The following is a 27,500-nucleotide window of genomic DNA, read 5'->3' as shown; positions in this document are numbered from 1 at the left end:
AGTCAGAAAATGATTTGTTTATAGACCTCTTTCATAATGGCGGCCAAATAAAATATTCTTTTGTTTTAATGCTACAACAAGTTGCAAAAATAGTGGAGACACTTCACCTTCTTGGGGCGTAATTAATTTCCCTATTATCTCTCACACTGCAGCCCCCCTCCCCCCCTTATCAGTGTTGCTAGCAAGACAAAAAAATGTTGGGAACTCAAGCAGTCAACATTGATAGGGGGAGGGGGGGAGAGGAAGTGGGAAAGGTTTAAATTCTAGATACGGCGGGCATTGGAAGCTAGAAAAGGTGTTTTTTAATGAAAGTGTCTCAACAATTTTGCAACTTGTTGTAGCAAGCCTTTCTAGCCTCGCTACGACGAGCAAATTTCAAAAGAACATTTGTTTCAAAACGAGAGCAGTGGGGCTAATTAACAAAAATACAAAAGAATGAAGAAGTGGTCGCCGTTTGTGAAAGTGGTCTGTAGGTTCACTTTGCGCGCGAAGCAAACAAAGGGCCTCCAAATTTAACCAATCAGAAGAAGCCATATCACGCGTGACTGCTTCTGCCATGTTTTTTCAGGGAAATAACAACTGATTTTCGCGGGACCGCGCGTTCTAAAAAAAGACTCATTTGTAACTGTGCTGGAGACCCCACCCATGCTACAACAGCATTCTTATCTAATTCACTCTTGTACATACATAGATTTTGTTTAGACGCGGAACAAGACATCAGTTACAACGTTAACTACTTTACAATAAGAAATAAAAATAATTAACAACTGTTTTTCATGTCCGACGTGTAATGAGTCTGGCTTAGAAATCACAGCTTTACAGACCCCTCTTGAATAGCCCACTTTCGATATATTAAAATTCAGTCCTAAACAAAAGGCATCATCTCGAGGCTCTGGGGAATAAATACAAGGATTTGTTTGAGTTTATTCCCCAGAGCCTCGAGATGATGCCTGTTGTTTAGGACTGAATTTTAATATATCGAAAGTGGGCTATTATGGGTACTCTTTTCCCTGTATCCCTAAAGTCGTAGGGAGCTCTGTCATGGTCCTTGAAAATGCTAATTTTAAAATAATCAGGCGCTAGATTGTTTAGTGCCTTAGACATCATGATAGCTTTTGCTTTTCCCTTTTAACAGAGGCCCTCCTAGAATGCCAAGCACTGCTGGTATCGTTCAGTTTTAGTTAGCGATATAAGTGAGCTCGCCATGCTTTCTTTTATCTTATATTTCATCAGGAGAGTTGAAGTGCTCACCAAAGAGAAATCTGAGTCGGAAAGACTCAAAATGGAAGTTGAGGCCGCATACAGAACTCTTCAGTATAAACATGACCAGGAGAGCGAGGCACGACGGGTATCTGAAGCACTGCACAGTCAGCTGAAGGAACAGATTGCTAGATCGGACGAAAAACTTGCAAAGTATGTTAACATTAACGCTCCAAAGTTAAATTTCTTTCAATTTATTGTCCGTTAGGGGCATTCACGCCTTTTCTGGGCTATTCGTTTTTTATCATCGATAACTGAGAAACATCTGTTCATTCAATTTTGGAGTTCACATTTACCATCCCAAATGTGGCAGATGTATCCATGCGTCTGTCTTGTCATTGATCATGAATTTCGTCGTAAAATTGTCAAAGTAGCAGTGGATCCACGAGGTGATAGCCGAGTGGATCCGCAGACTACTTTGACAATGTTATGACGAAATTCATTGTCAATAACAGGACAGACGCATGAAAAACTGACATCAATTTGTTTTTTACAATAACAAAAAGGCAGAGGGGTCAAAATTAAGGCAAAGCACAAGAAGAACGCGAGACAAAAATGCGAGAAACTTCAATCTGACGCTAACAATAACGCGTCATTATCGCATAAATTATGAATTTATGTGTCTGTGCGCTTATTGACAATAAAAATTAGCTAATGAGCGCGCGAGCATTTTGCACTCATTGTAAAAGACTATTTTGATAAGTGCCCACTTGCTCATGTCCCCAAATTTAACATCACTCGTCTGGCCATTAACAACAATAGCCCTTATGCGTGATAACATCTGACTAGCTGATTTCACCACCAAGCCGCGAATTGAAAATTCTTGAGCTGAATCCCAAAGGAATAAACTTGTAAAGAAAACCATAACCCACATGCAAACAGTATTACAGTGGTGATGTCCAGATGATGTGAATAATTTTGTGCAAACGAGGCTTGGTGGTGTATTTTGAGTATATGACGTCATCATGCATAAGGCCAATTAAAGTCTCCAAATATCCCCTAACCTCTTGGCACTTACCACCATATTCCTTTAAATTATAATATGCTGCAACTTTTGGAAAATTGTAGGGAACTGGAAAATCGTCAAAACTTGGAAGTCGACAAACGACAACAGCAAATGGACAACAAATCTCTCAGAAACAATTTACAGCAATTAGAATCTGATTTACGAGATTTGAAAAGAGCTCTAGCCGAGGAACAAGATGCTCGAGCCGTTCAGAATCAGTTACTGGAAGACGAAAAAAGGAAAAACGAGGTGTTAGTGGAGGAAGCACGAAACCATTCTTTGCAGAAGACCGAGGCTTTGTACCAACTTGAGGCTGTGGATCAGACGCGAAAGAGCTATGAGGCCAGCAGTGGATCACTAAGAGAGGAACTCAAGGCGGCTCAGGTCAGCGGTGATATATTGTGACAGCTTTCCAGTAAAAGCGATTTTTGATTAGGGCTTCCGCATACGACTTGCTTGTAAGTTGTCTTCACCACAAATCGTTCTTGTAAATCAGAGCTAAGGTACCCTTGCGGACAGAGGTTCACGAGTCGTGCATTTGTAAATGTTGGAAAGTCGTAACGTAACGCTACTTGCATGCGAATAGGTCACTTTCGAAATATCAATATTCAGCTTGATAGTGAGGCAGAGAGGACAAAACAATAGAAACAAGTTGCAATAGTGTGAAAGATGTTAGCATATCATCCACTTTCCTTTGTCTTTGTCCTCTAAACGTCTCTTTCAAGCTGAATTTTAAATATCGAAAGTGGCCTATTTAGTCGTAAACAAAATTCGTCTTAATGATAAATTTCTGTTTGAGCTTTCACGGGTCCGAAACCCCTCAGTGTACGTAGCACCACAAAACAATAATATTATTTCTGTAATGAGGAAAAATGATCGTGCTGTTGCGTGCGACAGACATTGTAGTTCATTCATTGCTCAGGCGCTTTCATTCGAACGGTCATTCTTTGACATTTCACCCACAGGCGCAAAAGTATGGACTAATTAACATGCAGTTTTACGGGAAACTACCGCTCAGCAGTTTTCACTAATGGTCACACTTTAGGATTTCCTGACTCTGGCCTTGGAAGATTGTCATCATCAATTCAAATCCTAAAATGATAATTAATTTGTTTACTCACCGTTCCACCTCTATAACTATCAACTGTAATACTAACTATAATCGCCTTGATGCGTTCCTTACCGGTTTTTGAGTTCAACACGTTATTCACTGTTTTTGTTTCCCATAAGAACTTCTGGGTGAGCAAACAAAATTTGCGCAGGAACCTTTACAAACTCCTCGATTGTTGAGGTTGAGCAATCGGTCTTTTGGCCACAGCTGTAACGTTAATCCTTGAGAACCCGAACATTCAAGTGTCCACTAAGCTTATTTGTTTGATCTTGCATCAATGCATTTAAGGGTGACACCACCATAATTGACGAAAATTCTTCCCCACTTGACAAGAAATAGCCAAATACGTAAGGTAAAAGCTGATATATCAGTGGTTTCCCATATCAGGTAGGGAGTATACAGACGGTATCCTTTCGATGAAAGACAACACTTTTTAAAGCTTCATATGGTGCTTCTTTCAGAGCAAACTCACTTTTCTAGAGCGAAGTCCAACGCACAATGAAAGCTTTGCATTTTGTCGACCATTTAAGTCGACCATTTGTCATGAAACTTCACGCAGGCGCAGACAAACCGGAACCAGGATTTCGTGGTTCCGATTTTGGATTCTTCCAGAGTCTCCCGCGCCCTTTCCAGGAGACAAGGGTAACGGAGGCTCTGGGAACGAGATTGGGACGGCGGTTGGATCAAAGCGAGTTTCGAGTGAGGTGTCTTTTCCCAGCGAACGCAAAAGAAAAGAGACCTGCTATCAGTTCACCCTCAGACTCAAAACTTACAATCACCTTCAATAACATAATAAACAACACAACAGTAAAGCAATGTTCAGTAGCTTTCTTTTGAATTATCCTTCCTCTGTATTTTTATAGGTGGAGTTAGCTGATACGAAGGCTCGGCTTGAGGCTACTAAAGCATCAATGGGGAAAGAAATCGCGCTTCTGAAAGAGAAACTGCAAAAGAAAGCCGAAAAAATGGTGAGTCAAAGAGGTTTCTAATGAGTAAGAACTACACAAGCAGACGTGTTAAGCTGAACACTGGATGATGTTACTTGAGAGGAACAAAGTGGCTCGGGAAGTTACAGTTTTCATTAATACATTATCGGACTTGTTGTTTCCCACGATGTCAAAGAACGTACGGTAATGGGGACATCCCAACCTTAGTTGCGTCTGGGACATCATAGCCCGGCTTCTTAACCCGGGTGGGACATTTCACATGTAGCCCTGCATCTTTTATAGTCCACTTGTTAATGAAGTGCGCATTCAAACTCTCTTCTGAAGATCAATCCCTGTATGTAACGCGTTATCAGCTGGTGTTGTTAGATCGGCATCTTATCCAGAATTTATCCCGAGAGTGGCCACTACTTTAACATATTAATTTAATTCCTTCGTTTATTCTCATAATATGTAATTTGTAATTTCATACCATGTAATTTTAATTGTAATTTATTCCTTGTAAATGTAATTGTAATGCCATACCATGGTGGCCGCTCCATTGCCGGATTCGCTTTAGTAAGCGCCAGTGGCAGTTAGCTTGATTAAAGATTTAAAGAAAGGGACGGGTTTTGGATAGTTGGATAATTATCCCTCATAACGCATTGCGGCTTGGAAAATTGTGTTGTGAATGAGGTCAATGACAGAACCAGCTAGATGTCAAGTTATATTAGTTCACTATGTTTTGTTTTTGTTATTTTGTCTCCTTGTAACAGGCAAGAAGCGAAGAAGCTCTCCAACAAACGCGATCTGAGCTCGACTCACGTGTGGCCAGCGGCAGAAGTGAACATGCGCAGATCAGCAGCAAGCTTGAAAGCGAGACACAAACGCGAACGAGATTGGAGTCTGAGGTACGTCATGTAACCTCTTATAATGTGTCTTTACATTCAGCTACGCTTTAAAAATAACCTTACTTACTTTACGCTTTTTTTCTTGCTTAGATCAATTCACTTAAAAGTGAATTGACGTGACACTTGAAATAACTGGAAATTATTTGCTTCATTCAGATATCCTCCCTACGATCGCGTTTAGAAAAGTCTGATAAAGAACTTGAAAAAGCCAGTGTCGGTCGAGTTGAGGCGGAAAGGTAAGAATTTTATATGTTTAATATGCATTGCATACTAGATAACCATTTTTCTTGACAGGGGGTTATTGTCCCCTTATTTGAATATGACTAGCTGGGTTAAAATCTTCCGCGGTAGAGGAGAAGCGGCCAATCGGCTAGCTAGATGTCTAGAAGAGAAGTAATTAGACATCAGAGGCTGAGAAATTGATTGATTGATTAATTGGCAAAATCGGCTAACTCAATGTTGTACACCATAACTACTAAATGTTGATTTAGTAGTTATGGTGTGAGAACGAGGCAATTTTCCCTTTCGTAAACAAGCAATGCTATTTAGGGTGCGTTCGATTAACCCTATTCCGGAATAAGAATACGTGGAGTGATGATTTAAAACACTATGTGTGGCGTTTTGAAGCAACAAGGATAATAAAGATATGTTTAAAATAGCATTTTAGCGGAAGTTTGACAATTTTAATTTGAGTCTCCTTAAAAGCGAAGGATCTTTAACTTCTCTTCGACGTAATCCTATTCCGGAATACGGTCAGTCGACTAGATTAGCTGCGTATGTCACTTAGGCCCGGTTCACATAGTTTTTAAATCATCACTCCACGTATTCTTATTCCGGAATAGGGTCAATCGAACGCACCTTAAATAGCATCGCTTGTTTACGAAAGGGAAAATAGCCTCGCTCTTTCACCATAACTACTAAATGTTGATTCTTCAAAAGGTTGCGAACCAAATCAGAACCGGTGTCTTGATTTGGGATGTTATGTGTTGAAACGAGTTTCTTAATTTTGCAGACAAGCGCAGAATTTACGCGACGAGCTTTACCAGGCAAAGCTGAGACTCGAGAAGGAAACTGCGTCGCTGAAGGAAGCAAACAAGGTTAAGTAATCTTTCGTTAAAGACGTAGTCATCGTAACTGTGTAAAAATCAGTAATACAGCAAATGTAAAAATGATTCTTTGAGTGGAGGTTAAAGCCCTGTTCACATTAGGCCTTGATAATGATCGAATTTCAATCCATTTAAGTTTGGAATGGGTTCACATCAACTAATTACAATACGAGATTAATCTTAATTGGATTATAATTATTTCTTTTTCTATTCTCGGAAGGTAACCTAGCATCTCTTCTCGCCTCAAGCATGGTGATAATAAATTGGGAGCTTAAGCACGCGCGTTTTTGAGACGCGGACGGCAACCAGACGAGAGCATTTCGCGTACCAGGGCAGTGGCATCTCCCAGATGTTTATATTAATCATCTATAATGGCGAAAAGATACTTAGTAATGTAGATGTGGTTGTGTGAAGACAAGGGAAGGGAAAACAACTCACTTCCTGTTGCCGTCCGCGTCTAAAAAACGCGCGTGCTTAAGCTCCCCAATTGTGGCAGCCGCGCGATACGACAACATTTTATCTCACACTGCAAGGTTACCCTTCCGATTGTATATGTATTTTCGCAGATGTGACCAGAACCATAATTGAATAAAATTGAAAATTGAATTATACTACAGTTGATCATAATCAACGTTGAAAGTGAACACAGCTTAAGACTTACCAGCCTGCGAAGGCAGACGTATTTCGCAGGCTAAAGACTTACCTTATCGGTTAGAATTATTTATTCCGTTGTTCTTTTTCATACGGTAAGTGGAATGTAAAGCTGAGTGTGGCTCAGTGGTTAGGGCTCTTGCCTTGAGATGATCCCTAACCCGTTCTGACCATTTGTTGAATTTGATCGTTGAAGTCCCTGGTACAAATTCTCAGTCTGGTTTGTCTCTGGCTAGTTGGGTTTCTTAACAGTCCTCGAAAGCCCCTACAGGGAGCGGTCAATAGGCCATTTCCGAGTTGCTGTTTGTCTCGTTTTCGAAGTGAGTCTTGGTGCTCAACTATTGTAAGGGAAATGAGTTTGATTTGCATAAGAATACGCAACTCATTTCCATTTGAATGGTTGTGCACCAGGACTCGCTTTGAAACTGAGGCATACAGCAACTCGGAAATGGGCTATTACGCATGTATTTGGCCGTGTAGAACTAGGTATAACGCCACGTTCAACCGTGTAGTTTGTCCAGCGGTGTCGCTTTGGTAGGCCAGTGCAAGGGGATTCATGTCTTTGCAAGTCCAAGTTTGTAATCTTTTTCGTTTCTCTTATCTTAGGCCTTAATGGTGAAGTTAGAGACAACAGAAAATAAAGCAAGCAATCTTGATATCGAGGTAAATATTAATTGAAGATTTATAAAGTCTATAATCTTTATGAGAAAGACGCGAGATCTCTTATTACATCTGCGTGAGAAAGTGAATGCTATCCTTTAAACTTTTCTGTTTAATTTGTGCTCTCTTTTCCAGCTACAAACAGTAAATGTTATGCTGAATGAACGCGGTAGTCAGCTTAACCAAGTACAACGAGACACGGATCATCACAAGTCGCAGTTTGAACGACTGCAAGAAAGTATTCGTCAGGAGAAGGTACTGAAAAAAAGAAGTTGTAGACACAAAAAATAGAACATTCGTCGACTGAACTCTTTCGCCTCAAATCCAATTGTGACGTCACGATATTCTTAAAGGTTATTGAAGAAAAAAAACCTTCGATAGAACTCGCTTTGGAAACAAGGTTTAAATGAAATCAACGTGAAGGGCCTATTAATTGTAACGATTAGATATTTAAGGATACGTTTACTGCAAACATTCTTGCAATGGACTTTTGTTTCTTACTGCTGTCAATCACTTTTGCAAAATGGGTTCAAGGATACATCCAGCGTTGTGATTGGCTGATTTCACTTTGTCGGTTTCTCTGTTCAACAGCCTGTCAACTGTCACTGCAATCAAAATGGGCAGCAGTAAAAAGTGAAAACATTGGCTTCAGAGATCATATAGTTATGAAAGGCGCCGTAACCTTACTTTTTTCGACTGCTAGCATTTACTTATATCTCAGTCGAGGGGCGGGCTTAAATTGTCAATCGTGTTTGTCACACAATCGAGAGAAACGGCCGAAAAAGGCGGTTTCTCTCTATTGTCAGTCAGAAGTAACAGACTCCTAGCAATTTATATTTCTTTCTGGTTAGTCGCAAGAATGATCAAGCACATGCTTTGCAGCCTTTTGTCGGAAACTTAGCTCTTTTAATTTGCTTTCATTTATTCATTTATTTATTCTTATTTATTTAGGAGTAGGTTTTGATGAAATTTTACATAGGTTGTTATCTTTGATAATAGTTTTTATTGGTTTATGGAGGGGGGAAATTATGTTATCTCGTCAATGTAGCCTGGCATCTCTCTTTTTTTCTTTTTTAGGAGCAAAAATCAAGACTCACTGCGAAATTAGAAAGCTCTGAACTCAAGTAAGTGTAACAGATACAAAATGATAGCTAGTTGTATTGCTTCTGGTCGCACTGATTAGGGTTAGCGCGTCAGGTATTTCATTGTCTGTGTTGCTCTCCTCATCAAAACAGCAACATTTTATTTTACTGCTTTGATGCTATTCACTGATGTGGACCTGCTATACCCACCCACCCATACACTCACGAAGGACAGCCACAACACCGGAAACTTCATGCCCTGCTCTTCTCGAATAGTGTGTGGGTTTCTTTAACGTCCCACAAGGAACTTATGAACATGAAAGGTATTTGTGCGACGGGGCCTACGGTTTAAAGTCCTTATCCGAGAAGACTTTAAAGTCTAACCATTTGCGGATATTATGACAAAGACAGCACATTCTCCTCAGTTATTTTAAGACCCTGAGTGTTGGTCCGGCCGGAGTTGAACTCACGACCTCCCGCATGGCAGCCCGGTGCTCAACCAATTGAGCCACCGGTACGCGGTGTCATTATCTGAACTTTGAATGAGTAGGCATCTTGCTGGACTTGGCTCAAGTTGTGCGAAGTAAGGTCAAAACGGATGCGAGAATATGGAATAAGATTCCTCTAACCCACATCGAATAGCTCGACTCATAAACAATTATTCCATGAGCTAACAAGCGCAAAAGGAACAATTGTTGTTTTATTACTTTTCAATAACTTTTAATCGTTTGGGTTCTTGAAAATTTCGCTTCCCGATGCAGATTCCTCTGCTTGGTGACACTTGGTACCATTATATCGAATATGAGCTTATAAACGTGATTCAGCAAACCAATCAAAACGCTAGAAATGCAATTACTAAAGTTGAAATTTTTCTTTTATTGAGAGTTTAAAGGCCCTTGTTTACCCGAAAGACATTGCGCGCTTGTGCTGTTGTTTTGAAATAGTTCCAGTGTTTTGATTGGGTATTCGCCGGTGATTTTCCGATTTTCCGTCTGTGCTCAATTCATCGCAGCGCGCAATGTCTTTTGGGTGAACTTGGGCCTTAAGGTTTTGCACGGCAGCCATGTTGCATGGCAGGAACAATGAAGATGTTTTGCGTTAGAAAGAACATTTGTTCCCAAAGGAAAAATAATCTATTGTTCCTGCCATGCAACATGGCTGCCTCGCAAAACCTCTATTGTCCTGACATGCGAAATGTTCGCTTCTGAATTCCGACCTAGGCTGAAAAGCGCCTCGTGCTTAACTACTTATTTGTAAGTAACGCTGTTTTTTTTTTGTTTTGTTTTTTTTCTCTCTTTTAGAATTTCCAGTCTTCACAGGGACTGTGAGTCGCTTCAACGTCGACTAGAGGAAAGCAACGAGAAGCTAAGAAAGCAAGAGGAAGCTTCTTTAAGATCAGAGGTGAGGATTTAGCCTGTCGTTCTCCGATACTGTTAGTAATTATAAGTTATTGAGTGGGCGCGCGTGGATGGTATTTATATCTGATCATAGTTCATATAGATTGACTAGTCATGAAACTCTGGAAACTTCAAAAGCGAGAACAGTACTGGTAGTCTTTACACTAGATCGTAAGGAAACTTAGGAAAATCTCAAGTCAAGTAATTTTGTTTTATTACTTTAAAACGCATTACACACAAATGTGGAAACACATGATAGACATGTTTGGATTGCCTGGCGCAGCCCAAGAAACCGCAAGTCGCTCGGAAGGATGGTTTTCAAGGCACTTATCTCGTGCTTGAATCGTTTTAAATCTCCGACTTTAATGAGATGCAAAGAAAAATAACTTGAGTTTTAACTTAGGCCTTCACACACGCATTTTTGGTTAAGTACTTCATGTTGACTTGTCCATGTGTTCATGTGTCCATGTGTCCATGCACAATCATTTGTCGATGGTCTGTCATTTAGAAAAAGGGTATGGTTTGTGCATTGTTATACAGGGCCAAAACAGCAAACAAAAACATAAAACAAAGAAACATGTTGAGTTTCATAACCATCTCCATATATTAACTGTGATCCGATATAGGGAAGATATCGTTGACATCACCTATTGTCATTAATTCATTAATGTACCAACCAGAGCTTCATTCACAAAATATCTTTTGTTCCTGTTTGTAAACAGATACCTTCCCTATACGGTCTTTGAGGTGCATATACTAAACATTTCTTTTTGGTCTGCAGGAGAAATTGAACTCCATGCTTGCTTCTTCCAGAGCTGATTTCGAGAAGGTACTTTTACTCGTTTTGTTTGTCTGTTGTTTGTTTGTTTGTTTTTTTCATTTTTTTTTTCTGGGGCGTTCAATTCCAACCGCCATCTTGTCTCGTGAACTGACTACTATCGACGTGTTTTATTCCCGTTTCTCTGACGCCTAAAGCGCTTTAATGGAAAAAGGGGTTTTAGTTTCTCTTCAATCGGCCCAAAATCCCAGGTCAAAAAAATACATTGTACAACGTGTACATTATGCAACGTGTTATTGTTGTTGTTGTTGTTTTCTCTAAACAGAGCAAACAAGTTATGCTGGCCAAAGAAGAAACTCTTTTGGACACAATCAACAAACTGAAATCTGACATTGACAAAGGAAAAGAGAAGAGTGCTCAACAGAAAGCTCAAATTAGAGACTTGCAACAGGTTTGGTTTTCGTTTTGTTTGAACTAATTTTGCAAAATGTTGCAAGGTGGAATACTATAAGGCGGACAGGGTGCCCAAATGACGTAATTACTACAAAGCCGTCAACTCCGTACCTTTTTCTTTAGGGAGCTTAAGCACGCGCGTTTTTGAGACGCGGACGGCAACCGGAAGTGAGTTGTTTGCCCTTTAAACTTGTCTTCACGCAAACACATTCACATTGCTAAGTATCTTTTCTCCATTAGAGATGATTAGTATAAAAGTCTAGGAGACACCTCTGTCTTGGCACTCAAAATGTTCTCTTCCGGTTGCCGTCCGCCTCTCAAAAACGCGCGTTTTGCAAATGACGTCACGGCAGGGGCTCGTAATTGGATGCACAACGATTGGAATAAGCGTCACGAAATGTCCCCTTGGTCGTCTCCCCAACTTCAATTCACTCGTGTCTGGGAATACAGACAATTAACGTCACAAAGTGTCCCCCAAACTCAAGTGCTCAAGTAAAGATGAACAGCTGCATATACCCTCATCAACTCGAAAAATAACGCTAACCTTTTCAAAAAAATGTAAAGGAATGGGAAAGAAAGGAACTTTATTTAAGTGTCTAGTCGTTCTAGCGCTAGAGTTCTAGCGCTGGAGTAAACGACCACAAGACAGCTAGATGGAAAACTTCAATTTCATGAAGTCTGTCTGTGCGCTTAAGCCTTCATTTAAAGTGCCAATAATCTCAACAGAATTTTCCGTTTCAAATTTTTTTTTGTAACCTTTGTTCCTAACATATCAAGTTGTTTTTTATAATCTTCTCCCTGCAATACCACTTCTTTATATAATTTGAAAGTTAGAAAAACTGTCCATAGTTTGATGTATAAAAAAAGAGGAGTGGGTTCGTTACCGGGATGACGTTACACACTGCTTTGCGTCGTCCTCCTCGAAGAACTGTACAAATGTGACGTCAAACCTTTTTATTAAACCAAGTCTTCTCTTTCCTTGCTCGATCGTACCTTACATTAAAGCTGGTTTTCCGACGTTTTGTAAGAAGACAGCAAACAAAACTGTTTTGTACATGGCGGCCAGAGAATTGATGCAGCGGAAAAGTGTTTGAGGTGATAGGCAGTTTAATGGTTTAACAATTTACGTTTTGTCAGTTCGGACTTTTCGTTGAATTTATTCTTTCTGATTTGCTCTAGGAGTTGAACGAGACGTCGAAGAAACTTGTACAATCGGAAACATCCCTAGAGATGCAAATTAAGGTAGGTTGTTTTTGGCGCACACAATCGATGAGCCTATCGTAGCGCAAAGGGAATACACGCGTCCGCCGCAAAGCTTAAAAGCGCGGGAAACACTTTTAACTTCTTTCGATGTGTCTCGCACGATTTCAAATGTAGATTAATTAAACTTTATATAGTGTACTTTTGAAGTTTGAAGAAAAATCTGTTGCGAATTCGCAGAAATATGAAAGTGGCTCAATTTTTGACCAAGAAACGTATGTCAAAAATGTATGTATATATCAAGTCGCGGGAACCACGAGAAAATTGCGGGAACACATGAGCCCAACAAATTTGACCTGTTCCCAACTCTCAGCTAGTAGAGCATTGCACCGACATCGCAGAGGTCGTGGGTTCGAATCCTGTTGGAGCCAGCTGAATTTATTTAGGTTTCTATAAGAGACAATTGCTTTAAATTATCCAGATAAGTGCGACGGCCATTTCTCTGTTGCCCCGTGACATTCTTCGCAAAATTTGACAGTTTTGAGGTGCTATTTTCCCGCTAATTTCCAATCGTTTTCCGCTGGCAAAAATGGGAGCTTTATTCTCTGTAGAGTCTTTTACAGTTTGATGGTTTAGGTTTATTTTTGAGAATGCGAAATTAACTTTTCTTTTTTTTTTTATTAGCTTCGCGAAGAGCTGGAAGACGAGCGATCTCGATTGAGAAACCAGTTGATTAATTTAGAAAATACGGTACGTAGTTAGGGCGCGTTCGATTGACCGTATTCCGGAATAGGAATACATGGAATATAAGTTAGAAATCCTTCGTTTTTACGGGAATTCACATTAAAATTGTCAAACATCTGCTAAAATGCTGTTTTAAACTTATTTTAGTCATCCTTGCTGCTTCAAGACGTGCCAAACATACCGTTTTAATCATCACTCCACGTATTCTTATTCCGGAATAGGGTCAATCGAACGCGCCCTTAGACTCTGAACCTAAAGTTACTCTTCCAACAAATTAGTGCTTAATTGTAGTGAACACTTGCTTATATCATGTCCCATGAACAGAGAAAAAAGAAAAAACGAGTTTTAGTATTAGAGATAATTTTTTTGTCCCGACAGGTTTACAGCGCCCTGTAGAAAAAAAAAATTTCATCCAAGCTACGTTTAGCAGCAAGTTCTTTTGTGCATTCAAACAAGTTTCACACCTACGATACTTGTAAATTGAGACTTGATTAAGTTTCTTTTCTCAAACCTGAAATGAATTTTCTTTTTCCCAACAAAACATTTGACGGCATTTCAGTATATTTCGTCTTGTCTTTGCAGGTAGCTACAGTAGAAGCTACACGGGGAGAAGTGACTGCAAGCGCCATGAAACTCGAGGAGGAATTGGAACACACTAAAAGAGTGCAAGGGGAGACCACTGAACGATTGGTTTCAAGAAGCGCGGACGTGGAATCCGTCACCAGATCCCTGGTAAGTACGAGGGGAACGTTACACGCGATCATTATGTTTTTCAGATTTACGCGCGCCATTCTACGGTACTATCTACTAAATTCAAGGGTCGTTACAAATAAAGCTTTAAAAATCAAAGACAAAAATATGACAATTATAATGTTTACATCTCAACCTCTACATTAACAGTTGATGATCACCAAACCACAAATTATTTGCCAGCTAGCGCTTTGGTTGTTCTGGTACATTGCAAAAAGATTTATCTCTAAGAGAATTTTTAAAATGTGCGGTCGGTTAACAATATAGCTGATATTTTAAACTTTTCTCTTAAAGTGAACTAACAGATAATGTTCCTTTTTCGTAGTCTCACGGAGAGGATGCCAATGATCTGGTAACTACTCTTTAAGACACAAGTAAAAATGATAAAACATAACCATAATTTCTTAATTTGTAAACAGAAAAAGCGTTTTGGGAGGCTAAATCCCATTGCTGCTTTCGAGAATCACGTACGTGGTTGCTGCGTGACGTGCTGCCTTATGATGTCACGCTCTTGTCAGGTTTTCGTCACACAACATGAACTGCATTCACCACCATGACCAAATTTCTTTGTTTACGTTGGCCGACTTGGCGTCATTGTTACGTTTTTCTGTAATCAACATAAGTGATAGAACACGAATTCAACTAAAATCAATGCATTTCAGTCAAACTTTTTTCTCAAATAAATATAATTGACAGCAAGTTTCCCTGAGGAAATAAAAAATAAATTACTTTTTAGGAGGTTTGGTTAACCAAAATCACAAATTTATCGTAAAGAGTTCTTGTTATGCTTACGACGTTATATGAGTTATTGATCGATGACATTTTATTTTCGATTTTTTTTTTTTACGCAACTTGTTTCTTGTGAAATATTTTAAACTTTATTTTCTTATTTGTAAAATGCAGTTATCTTCGAGCGGGTTTAATCAGCCTTCCAAGCTCTTTTTGGAGGATAAATGTAACATGGTAATTGGACAATTCTTGTTAGCCTACAGCGATCATTTTATTTTCATATCCGTCTTCCTTCTTTTTTTTTTTTTTTTCAATTTTCAACGAGTAATCGATTCTCGGTTGTTTGTGTATTTTTCGCTACTGTTATCGTTCTCTGGCATAGGAGTTGTTGGATTAATGAAAGAAATGTTAATTAAGGATCTTACTCCGGGTTTTCATTTCAGTTTCTCGAAATTTTCAAGCATGAAAATGGTGTTTTCATAACAAGGACTGTCATAAATATAAATGAATCGATGTTAGATTGATTACTCCACGGCAGCTGAAAGAGTCAACTGCAATTAGAGAGCGGAAAACGGAGGACTTGTTTTCAAAGGCCGGAATCTTCTCCAGTGTCGGGAAAAATGACAGGCAGATAAAAAAAAAGGGGTTAAACTTACGTTGTTTCTTTCTCTCTTCGTTTTTTGTTTCATATAATGCCATTTAATTGTTGTTGATTAGTTTCAAAACCGTTGACGTTTATTTTAATCTAAGAAAGCAAGGCGGTGTTATCTTTGTCGTAAATTGATCTCAAATAGCTTAAATCCATTCCATTTACGGGCCATTTCGAGGTGTTTATAGTAAAGGTTTCTGTTTGCACAATTGCCCTTCAATTCAGATTTCTAGAAAATCCTATTATCAACACGTAAAGGTCTATTAACAATCGTTAATGAGTAATACGGCTTTCATTTAAGAGCTTCATCCTTGCATAAAAGAAATCATTTATTGTCGGATAAGAACTCTTGGACGGAAGGACCGTGTTTGTTAAAACGAGGATTTTGTGGTGAATGAAAATCAGGGACTGGTAATATCAAGAAAATGAATCTGAACAATTTGGTAAGCGCTGAGGCAATCTATAGGGAGATGAAACGCTACAAAAATGGATATTGATCATGAACGAGCCCAAAAAAAAACTAATAGTTTTACGCGCTCCAAACGTGCGTTTTAATTTTAATACATTTCCTTGAGCAGCAACGTGAAGTAGACCTAGTTGGCATCGCGTCTACTTCAAACGGTGAACGTCTTCCCTAAAATTTGTGTTTTGCCAAGAATGGAAGAAACTTGTTTGTTATAAAATCATTTCTTGCCAGTTGGCTACAGGTATTCTGCGTAACTTCTCAAAAGAGAAAGAAAGGTTAGAATGAGAGAATTTTCATGTTTTTGCGTCAAGAAGCAGTCTTCCTTTTTCCCGTAAACGCGATCGTGCCAGATCTGTCTAATATAGTTTGTGGCGAAACTCCAGGAAGGAATTATGTGTTTTTCATTTTCTCTCTTAACTTAAGCGCCATTCACACCTGTTTCATTCTTGGGCCAAAAATCCTTCTTTTTCGTAAAAAAATAGTCGAGAACGGATTCCAATAAACGCGGCTATATATTTTGCGGTGACGTTTTTGTCACGTTGCTGTAGTCATTGCTTGAGCTCAATAGCTAACAGAATAAATTGTTCGAGTAAGGCGTTGAGCTGCAGTTGAAAACTTTATTCCTACCTTTCACCGACCAACGACATCATCAAGGAAGAGGAAAATTTTACAGCTCCGAGTCAGCGATTGCATGGATAGCGATGAAGGTGACACCGTAGTAAACTACTTGAGTTGTTCCATTTTTCTTTTTTTTTTTGGTTTCTTAATTGGAGCACTATAACTACGGTTATACTCTGTACAATTAGATGTCCAATACGTAAGTAAGTAGTACTTTTTTCCACGTAGACAAAATAGAGCTTAAAATAATACTCGTGGGAACGTGCCCGTGAAATCAGAACCCAAAATCGAAATCGAAAATTTCACAATAAAATTACATATATACAATCATAGTTAAACGAGGGGCTGGTTATGAAATCTTAAGGGGAACCTCCACTAAAACAAGAATTTAACTTTAAATGTTGAACATAACTTTTAAAATCAAAACTGTTCGATCTTTTTCCAATGGAAGCCTCTTTATCCGAAATAGACAAATTCAAAAACGTTTGTTTTGGTTGTCAAATTTCCCGGGCGCTGTCAGTTTGAATAATTGTGACGTGTAATGCTTGCTGTAAAGAGTGTTTTCACTCAAGTGATCAGTAACCTTGTTTTTCCATTGAAGAAAAGAACGAGAAGAAAGGAAACGTCTGCATGATAATAGAGCTCAATTCCCGGAGGATTAACTGATTAGATTGTAATGTGAAGTGCTAGTTTTGTACCCCATATGAACCATGTGAGCGTTAGCCCTACTAATGGAAATGGCCCACACAAGGACAGAGAAAAACTCTGACCAGGGTGGGAATGAAACCCACGACCTTCGGGTTAGATCGCCGCTGCTCTACCGACTGAGCTACAAGGTCAGACGGGAGCAGGCCGTAGGAACTGAAGGATTAGTTGGGTACACCAACACTCTATTGTTTTCACACAAACAGCTTTTGTTTTTAAACAATAGACCTTATTCATAAATGGCGGTCACATTTATAATTCTTTTGTCCACGTGCAAATTAGCCTACCAAGCCTCATTTTAGAGCAAGAATTCTTTTCAATTCACTGTATGGTATCGAGGCTTGGTAGGCTAATTTGCACTTTGACAAAAGAATTATAAATTGACCGCCATTTATGAATAAGGTCTATAGAGCAACAATTACACGTCCAGTTATTTAAAATGGCCGCGCCCGGGAAATTTGAAAACCAAAACAGGCGTTTTTAAAATATGTTTTTTTCGGATACAAACGCTTCCGTTAGAAAAAGTTCGAACAATTGTAATGGTAAGCATTGTATTCAGTATTTTAAAGTTGTATTCTTGTTTTAGTAGTCCCTTTAAAACCTACAAAAGCGAGAATGATGTTGAATTGACCGTGACCCAACACGATATTTTGTTTTCGCTTCCCACGGGTTCGCAAATTAGTTGCGCATAATTTAATCGAAGGATTTGATTGGTTATCTTCTCGAAAAGAGATGTGTTCTGTTCATGGCCAAGGGCCAGAAATGTGGACAAAGACATAAACAGGAACTTGTCGAGTTTCGTAGCCATCTCCATGCATGCATTAACTTTGATACAATATTCGCGTCAGATCTGTATCTCATTCACAAACTCGAGGCGACACGAATATTGCATATGACTTATGTACACTAGGTATTTTTGGTCATCCAAGACATGCATTGAAAGAAACGTTTATGTATGAAAAGAAAAGAAATCTGTATCAGATATACAGATATTGAGTAATAAAACATTTCTTTTGTTTTCCCATCATGAATTGTTGATGAGTTTTATAAGTCAAGTAAAATGATTTTAAATTACATATCTGTTAACCCTTCTTAAAATCTTTAATGCTGTCACAATTTCTAACTGTAATTCGTAACGTCGTGTAATTAGAGAGCTTTAGCAACGACAACGGCGACGGCAACGAGAACGTCACAAATTTGCATATTTAGTGGGAAGAATCAATAGCTTTGCACACCCTGCACGTGCGTTTTTTTTATTTTTGTACATTTTTGCCGTCGTCAGCAAAACACCAAATATTAGGTTTTATGGAGGACGCCAGCGGTTGGAGATAAATTTTCTTTTTTCTAAATTAAGTGTGAGTCATCGGTGGCATTCTTGAGGGACTGCCACGCCATTGTCATGTTTTTAAATGAATAGTCGCGAAGTGATTACAAGAACGCGAATTTATGTTTTGCGATGCCAAAGCTCACGGGACGTAGGTTAAAAAGTTACAATGTAAAAGACTCGACGTTTCGCCACTCCTGTCAAGTGTCTTTGTCAAGGAAGATCCAAAGTTATTGCAAGAGTACTTTTGATGTACTCACCAATTTGCCAAAAGAGGCAAGGTTGCGCGCATGAGTAGTAATTAGGATGTTCATTTTTAACATATTGCTAAAATAATTTACCTCCATCTTTGACCAGAAAATTGTGATGCAGTTCGGTTTTGTCACAACTAGTCGCAAATCTGCTTGGAACTTATAGTACCTTATTTTCGTTTTAATAAGGACTCTTTCCAACAACAACAGCTTTATTAACGTGTCGAATTATATCTAGCACGATACGTGCTAATTGGGGTCACAAAAGTAAAATAAAGTTTACACTAACTACTGGGTAAAGGTAATTAAAAATATACTAATAGATAAAACACTTAAAGTTATAATTAATACCATATATAGCAAATAATACGTATAAAATACTTAAGTGCTATTTTAAATACTATTTATGTTGTCATAAAATACATGCATGTACTTAAATTTGAATTGAACTTTAAATATTGAACATAATGTTTTCAATCAAAGCTGTTCGATCTTTTTCCAGTGGAAGCGTCTGTAACCAGTTTGAATAATTGTGACGTGTAATGGTTGCTGTAAAGAGTGTTTTCACTCAAGTGATCAGTAACCTTGTTTTTCCACTGGAAAAAGAAAGAAGAAAAAGAAGAAAGAAAACATTTGCATGATAATTTTGCAACCTAGTGTAACCGTTCACTGACTGTGGGTTCTTTTCGATTGACACTATTCCGGAATAAGAATACACAGAGTGATGATTTAAAACAGTTTGTTTGGCGTTTTGAAGCAACAAGGATAATAAAGATATGTTTAAAATAGCATTTTAGCAGGTTTTTGACAATTTTAATTTGAATCTCCGTAAAAATGAACGATTTCTAACGTGTATTCCATACATTCCTATTCCGGAATACGGTCAATCGAGCGCACCCTGTTTAAGATATTGTTTGCGGTCACACGTAGAAAAAGTGTAACACTAGTGTTGATACTAATCTAGTGTCAACTCTCTGTTGTTTTGAATCCCTGGGGGAACATTGGACAATTGAACTCGATTTACAGTAGTGTTTAACTCTCTAATGCGATCGCAACCATTGTTAAATTGGTCATGTAACCATTATTAACCATTGTTGTCATGTTTGCCGTGTGGTAGCTCCACTTTGAGATAATCTTGCATGTATGTTGACGTTTTCAATCGCATGACGTAAAACCTTTTTATCATGATCTGTCAAAGCAGCTGGAGCCTTTAAGAAAAACAATCGCATCACAAAGCGCGTGCATGCAGCCTGCGCTGAGCGCGGCAAAATGCCAGGAAGCCATTCACAATTAGTGCATGTTGCTTTTGCGTCTGATAGGCTGAGGAAACTATGACGAGATTTGTCAGCCAATCAACAAGCGTTGCATTGCATAAGAAAACAATTAACACGTTATTCTTAAGACTCGATCAAGCTTAATACTCGATCGAAAAGCTCTTTATTTTAGCGGCTTTTGTTTTCTTTTATCTAGGCGCAGCTTGAACAAATGGTGACAAAACTCAAAGTTGAAAAAGCTCAGATAGAAGTTACACTAAGAGAGGAGGAGGCGAAGTGTGGTTTATTGTTAAAAGAAGTCAAGGAATCAAACGAGGTTGTTGTTTGTTTTTATGTTCATCTCAGCATTTTGTTTTTGAATAGAAGTCAATTTCCAGTGTATTTATAGGCCATTTCCGAGTGTTCATGTCTGCCTCCTTTTCAAAGCGATTCTAAGTGCGAAGGTTTTCTTATGAAAATCAGAATAATTACCATCATAAAACTTCGCACTTAGACTCGCTTTGAAGAGGAGGCAGACATGAATTCGGAAATGCCTATTCTGACACTTACAAAGCAAAGTATGTCACTAATTCGGAACTTGGTATCTTTTGATGCAGTTCCTTTTTAAATGTTTTTTTCTTCTTTTAGGTTTTGTATATATACACTTTGCGTGACTCCAGAGTTTAATCGAGTTTTGAAACTGGAAGAATCGTATCAGTACTGCATAAATTATAAAACGCATTATTTAAAATCGCGATGATGCTTCGAAATGGTTCAGTTTTGATTTACATGTATGCATGTGGATTAACTTTTTTTTAGTAAACGAAGATTAAAATTCATTATCGAGAATTTTCAAATGACTTGCTAGACTTACATACTGAAAAGATTCCACTATTCGAACAAACTTTTTGCGAACTAAGTATAAAGTTGTTTTCTGTTTTCAACGCATCCTCATTAACTAGTTTAAAATTTTCAATGCGGTTTTATAATAAAGGTCTCACCATATTCATTATGCAATTTAATTGCTTCTTATCCAATTCAAAACCAATAAACTCGCTTGTTGCCCTCATAATTAACATCATCGCCTGGGGATGTTTTTCTTTTTTAAACCAAAATGTTTTACAACATTTTTGGACGCGATAGCGAAGTATTTCGTTTTGGAAACTGCATAGAGAGGACTTCATCAATGCTAAGCTGTACAGAACTGTTACGAACTCTTGGCTAAACCAAGCAATCAGAAACGAACCCTTTAAGAATGTCCGCTTCATCCAAAAAAACACGCAAAATACCTGAAAATGTCGACGACAATGTCATTTTGTTTCTCTGCCGAGGACCGGATCGGAAAAAAGTCCGTTTTCGAAAACGTGACACTGTGCCTAAATTTAAAAACCAGGTGATGTATAATTGTAAATTCTTAACGTTTTCGTTCATTTAGTTTCGTGTGTCGCTGTTGAGTTATCTTTTTATTCCTTCCTTGTTATCTTTGGTGAAGATTTGGTTGCTTCCTTGTTGTTCGAATTCACTTTCGATCTACAATCACTGTTTCGTACGCAATCCAGTGAATTTTCCTCTATGAAACTCCGTCTGCATTTTTACTTTAAGCTGTCTTAAGATTAATCGTATGGCAAGTGATGCCACCTCGCTATTGCCAATTGGAGACTAATTCTTTCCAAATAATTTCAAGTTTTTCCCATTTGCTTATATGCTTTATTCTGCCACCGCAAAGCAAAGCAGTTGTGAAAGTGTGTAATACTGGATTTTAAAAAAGCCTCTTTCTACTTACAGGCGCGACAAAGTTTGGAGAGACTACTATCCAGCGTGAAAGGAGACTCGATAGAAATGGAGAATAGATTGCAGGTATTGCTGGTTTGCAACCGATCTCTAGAGACTAATGTACAAATGCTGGTGGACGAACAAGGAAAAGCTAATGAGAGTTGTGCTGTTTGCAAAACCAGAGGAATTGACGCATTACTTTTGACACTAATATAGAAACTGTTTGGTGATTTTCGTTTTGCTTTGCAGTCTGAGTCACTCATCCGAACACAACATGAAAGAGAGGCGGAAGAACATAAGGAATTATGGGAAGCCGAAGTGCGTGCCAGAACAAAGTTGGGCGCCAAGGTACGGTCATTGAAAGTAGACCACTTTCATTACAGGGGACCACCTAAGATCATTTTGTACATATGTTAATTAGACCTACTGCCCTCATTTTGAAACAAATATTCTTTTGAAATGTGCTCGCGATAGCGATGCTAGAAAGGATTATAACAGAAGAATTTTATTTGGTCGCCATTATGAAAGATGTCTATGAGCTTAACTCTGAATATTTCCCTTTTCTGTTTGTGGTCGCACTTTTCTTCCAATATTCGACATGGTTTTCAAACCCTTGTTTTTTCCTTTCAGATCGCAGAAATGGAAAAACGATTGTCAGAAGCGAGAACAGATATAGAGGAGGTATTTCTTCGAGGGTAGCGAGCATAAGTAACGACTTCGTTCACATCCCTGACTTCCTGAAAAACAAACCGATGTTTAGTTCTTTGCCTGCTGGAATGTTTCTGCGGAAATTAACGAGTTCGAAAGCTTATGTTTTGTCTAATTTTAATATGATTATCGAATCAGAGCATTGCGGGCTAAAAAAGATCGACTTCCGGCGTCCATTACGCCAGCGCTCTAGTCGTATAGTCTAGCAGCTCTCGTTAGCTGCCCATCATTTCATTTTGCAGCAGTTTCTATTGTTTCTATTGTTAGTCTAAATAATTGCTTCCGTTTTCGGTTTGGATGGCAAACCTTACGAGAACGGCTTCCTTTGCCCTGATCCTTGTGAGTCTACGGAAAGCCATCTTGCATCTTATTTGCATCTCGCTGCACACCAAAGAGCTCATTTTATTTTGCGTGGTTTTTTTATGACCTGAACAATTTCGTGCAATCACGCACCTCGTTCCCTTTCTTTTCTGATAATCATGTTTTCGTATTTAATATGTGCATATTTCTTGATCTCTCGTTTAGTCTTTGCGTAATACTATTTTTGCAGGAAAAGCGAAAAACTCGGAAAGCTTTGGAAGTAAAGAAAGTTTTGGAAGCCAAATTGGAGGCAAGCGACCAAAGGTATCGACTGTTTCGTATTTTTGTTTGTTTTGCGTAGGTAATATGGTACAGTAACAAGCAGAGTAATTAGTTTTCTAACTTTCTTTGTTCTGCTTGGTGTTTGGTGTTAGTACACGAAAAGCTGCATGAAGAGATTTATTGATCGATAATTAGTGGGTCATACTCGGGAAAAAAAGAAGTAGTATAGTGCTGCTAACGCAAGTGGGACGTGCTACCCTCGGATTTCTACTTCGTATGCTCATAGTTAATAGAGGGAAATGGTTTGGAAGCTCGACAAAAATCAAGGGGGCAAACAAAAATGCCAAGATTTAGGTTGGAAAGTCCAAGACCGTGCACAATCTTTTGTTTTGCGCTCATACACTATGCATAAATTACGTAACCAACACGTTTCTATTGGTTAGTTCCTCAGTACGGGGTAAACAACTATTGTGTTTTGTGCACGGTCAAGGCCAAAAAGGAGAACAAAAACCTACAGTAAAGAAATTTGTCGCGTTTCATGACCATTCCCCTCTATTAACTTCAGTATGCTATAGCACTGAAACACTCGTGAGAGCTTGACAATTTAAAAAATAGCTTCACGCAGCACATTTCTATAAAAATAAGAAATGTCACAAGGTGGCACTCTCGCAGTTGTTTTAAAAGAGATGTTAGATGTTTGTCCCGTCACTGAATTATTCTCGCGCGCTCATTGTTAATTTTTATTGTCAATAAGCTGACAGACACATAAATTTATAATTTATGCGAGAATGATGTGTATTGCTTGCGTCATCAGATTGAAGTTTCTCGCATTTTTGTCTCGCGTTCTTCTCGTTTTTTGACTTTATTTTGACTCCTCTGCCTTTTTGTTAATGTAAAAAACAAACTGATGTCAGTTTTTCATGCGTCTGTCCTGTTAATGACAGTGAATGTCGTCATAACATTGTCAAAGTAGTCTGCGGATCCACTCGGCTATCGCCTCGTGGATCCACAGCCACTTTGACAATGTAATGACGAAATTCATGATCAATAACAGGACAGACGCATGAAAAACTGACATCAATTTGTCAAAAAGAGTGTTTGCAATCACGTGATCGGTAACCTTATTTTTCCACCGAAACAAAAGAATACGTTTGCATGATGATAGAGCTCTATTCTCGGAGGATTAGTTGGGTACACCAACCTGGCCGCCGTTCCATCGTTCAGGAACACCAACATGCATATGGCCGCCGTGATGTCACGTGAAAACACTCTATACGAGTGGCCCAACAGGAGAGTGGCGAGAGGTAGCAGCCGATTCGGGCCCTTACGAGTTTTGAATTTCAGGGGAATTTTCGTCATCATCATCATATTTTAAGTAAAAACGTGAACTTGTTTCCTGAGAAGTTAGCAAAAGTAGTAGACGCACTCGTTCGCAAGAAACTGAATTAACCACATCGTGGGCCAAACAAGGATTCACTACTTGCACAATTCCATAATACACCTCTATTACACCCCAAGACTTTTGCATAACCATTTTTTGCAATTTCTCCTGGGACATGACAATGTCCTAAGAGAAGTCGAAAAAAATGCATATGCAGATTTTTGTGGGGTAAAAGAGGTGTATTGTGGGATTTGTGCAAGTAGTGAATACATACCTTTTACTAACCGAGTTCGAGGTCGGAGTTTTTCCCCGTTGATTTATGGCCGAAGCTCGCGGGCGATAAATCAACGGGAAAAAAAACGAGGATCCGTAACTTACAGTACGGAGCGAGAAAACGAAGATATTTCTTTTATCTCTGCGGGTTAATCCGGCGCGCGGGCAAGGAAACTAGTCGAAGTCAAACGGAAGGTTCAACTGCCACAAAGATTGCCGTGTCAAAATCCGAAACACGAAATCTTCTTGGCTGTTTGAATTGTTGCTTGCAAGATTCAAACAGTTTTACAAGTTTATGTAACAGAAACGACATGAAAAATTTGCTAGATAATGTTTTATCGAAATTTTAAATTTAGCTGGCTGTACAGTGGGCCGTTCTGTAGAATACGGCCCGCTAATTTAGCCAATCACAGCGCGCGTACTATCTGAGAGATATAATAATTTTTATTGTTGTACTTACGATAAAAAAGTGCATTTTTGTACGACACTAGTTCTTGTGAAATTTACAAGAAGTGGCCAACGCCCATTCTTCTCCAGCCACTTTGTTGGATCTTTCATCCGGGGCTTAAGTCTAGAAGTGCTAAAAGTCTCGATATTTTTTACGGTGGTTGAACCAGTTCTTTGACAGACATTACCTAGAGCGTTTTTGATCCAAACTTAAGCACAAAAAGGAAATTTGATGTCCAATTTGTTCTTCTCATCCTTTCAGAATATCTCAACATCAAAAAGAAGTCATCGCCCTTAAAACGCAAGTGAAGTCTTATAAACGGCGTTTTAAGGTAAGACTCGGATTTTTCAACACCACGTTTTATTATCTATCGTGACAAAACGATGCAAGTTTTTATATTTTTAACGACCAAACGAATCTATTGGATTTGATTTAACTGAAAAGCTTAGCCTCCTCCTGGAGCTTTATTGGCCCCGTGGGCTGAGTTTCAGTCGATCTCAGTCTTCTGACTCCGATGGTTTTTCTCCGGGTACACCGGTTTTTCCCCCATCCCCCCCCCCCCCCTCCTCCCCCAGAAACCACGACGAAGGATGAAGGATAAGGGAGCTTAAGCATGCGCGTTTTTGAGACGCGGACAGCAACCGGAAGTGAGTTGTTTTCCCTTTTAACTTGTCTTCACACAACCACATTTATATTGCTAAGTATTTTTTCTCCATTGGAGGTGATTAGTATAAAAATCAGAGAGACACCACTGTCCTGGCTCGCGAAATTTTCTCTTCCGGTTGCCGACCGTGTCTAAAAAACGTCGCGTGCTTAAGCACCCTATTATTGTCCCAAAGGACGAAACTTGAAAAAAGTCTCGACTATTCTTGTCCAGGATTATAACTATCTTCTGGTGTTCAAAAGGTGGAGAGATAGCCCTTTTCATGGGATAAATCACTATTATCCGAATGATATTTTCCTGTGGCAAACATTTTTTCCATATTTCTTTTAATCTTCAGGAGTATGAGAGCTCGGAAAGCCGGATTCCAACTCTTCGAATGGAATTTGACAAGGAGCGCGCAGCTATGGAGTCACACATCACTTCACTAAGAAGACAGGTCAGTCATTTTAATTCCCCTACCCCCTCCCCCTCCCCCTACGGCTACAGTTTGGTGTGTTGAGGTCATCCACAGAAAATATGCTAGCGCCAGATTATTGTTTTACAACAGAGTTGAGACGCTTTTATTTTGTCTTTGTTTAGTTGGATAACATGAGCGAAAGACTTCACCAGGAGGCTGAAAATCGTTCTCGAGTTGAGCTAAAAGGCAAGCAACAACAACAAGGTAATGAAAACTTTGAATATATGAATGGGGATTTTTCTGCATTTACAACGCTATCGTCTCTTCAAAATAGAATAGTATTTCGCGATTATTCTATCTAATGCTGTCGTCGCACGACATGGGCAAATTTTCTTATCAAAGAGAATCCCTGATAAGAAAGCGAATCCCTTTGACCTATAATAATTCTTGCTGCGAACACCGGTGACCAGCTTACAAGTCTTGATATTTGGGACCCCCTGTGCCTTAAATACCAGGATAAACGTCGATTTTAGGATTTCACTATACGAGCTCACAGTACACATGCCCAGCGGTTTCCAACGTCAATAATGCGTAGGAACCTCATGTATCTCCTATTATATTGTATTTAAATTAAATTATGCATGTAATTTCTACAATATAGTGATCATTTATATTTTTAAAAAATAAACTACATTTCCATCGTTACAGTAACTGATTCTATTCTCGCAGCACTTCACTTAATTTTAAAAATTACTAGTTTTTAAAATCTTTTTGGATTGTTCCCATGCTGCGAAGGTTCGCGTCAAATTTTCAGCCAATGAAAAGATAGATTATCGCTTCTGTGCGAAAGGCGCGCCACAAGTCGCTGGTTATCCTAAAATGAAAATTCTGACGTTTGAGTGTTGGAATGAGACAGAAAGTGATATTTCAACGGCACGAAGCAGAAGGGTCTGGGGTGAATTAAGTGCATGGTGGGTAATATGCCGTCTATAAAGGCTGAGTTTGCCACGTGCTTAGCCACTCTAGGCCCGCATTAACCCCTCTTTAGTTAGAATCCCAAAGTTTATCTTTTTTGAGCCTGTATGGTATTAATTGAGACGCCCCTAAACGCCCGGGAGTTATTGGCGCTGCATCGGTTCGGGAAGTACTTTTCTATTTTTCACCACGGGGTTTTTGTGTTAATGTTGTTTGTTTGTTTGTTTTTTTTTTGTTTTTTTTGCGAATTCGGCAGCGTCGCCAGTTTATAT

General features: G+C 38.9%; 1 protein-coding gene across 1 annotated transcript in view; it reads left to right on the top strand.

The window, feature by feature from the left end:
• The window catches only part of LOC138058316 (trichohyalin-like), an 80,999-nt gene that overhangs the window by 42,943 nt on the left and 10,556 nt on the right, over window positions 1-27,500 (top strand). Inside the window, 24 exon segments of the mRNA XM_068904249.1 lie at window positions 1,234-1,413; window positions 2,329-2,650; window positions 4,241-4,345; window positions 5,077-5,211; window positions 5,368-5,447; window positions 6,224-6,308; window positions 7,575-7,631; window positions 7,764-7,883; window positions 8,706-8,752; window positions 10,012-10,111; window positions 10,889-10,936; window positions 11,211-11,336; window positions 12,518-12,580; window positions 13,223-13,288; window positions 13,865-14,014; window positions 14,358-14,384; window positions 20,245-20,364; window positions 21,813-21,884; window positions 22,050-22,148; window positions 22,431-22,481; window positions 23,059-23,132; window positions 25,454-25,523; window positions 26,194-26,292; window positions 26,436-26,517. Coding sequence (XP_068760350.1) covers window positions 1,234-1,413; window positions 2,329-2,650; window positions 4,241-4,345; window positions 5,077-5,211; window positions 5,368-5,447; window positions 6,224-6,308; window positions 7,575-7,631; window positions 7,764-7,883; window positions 8,706-8,752; window positions 10,012-10,111; window positions 10,889-10,936; window positions 11,211-11,336; window positions 12,518-12,580; window positions 13,223-13,288; window positions 13,865-14,014; window positions 14,358-14,384; window positions 20,245-20,364; window positions 21,813-21,884; window positions 22,050-22,148; window positions 22,431-22,481; window positions 23,059-23,132; window positions 25,454-25,523; window positions 26,194-26,292; window positions 26,436-26,517 — 2,378 coding nt within the window.

This window comes from Montipora capricornis, chromosome 7 (assembly GCF_036669925.1).
Source record: "Montipora capricornis isolate CH-2021 chromosome 7, ASM3666992v2, whole genome shotgun sequence".
Lineage (NCBI taxonomy): Eukaryota > Metazoa > Cnidaria > Anthozoa > Scleractinia > Acroporidae > Montipora > Montipora capricornis.
The sequence above is the reverse complement of the archived record's forward strand: the minus strand, read 5'-3'. Positions and strand labels throughout refer to the sequence as shown.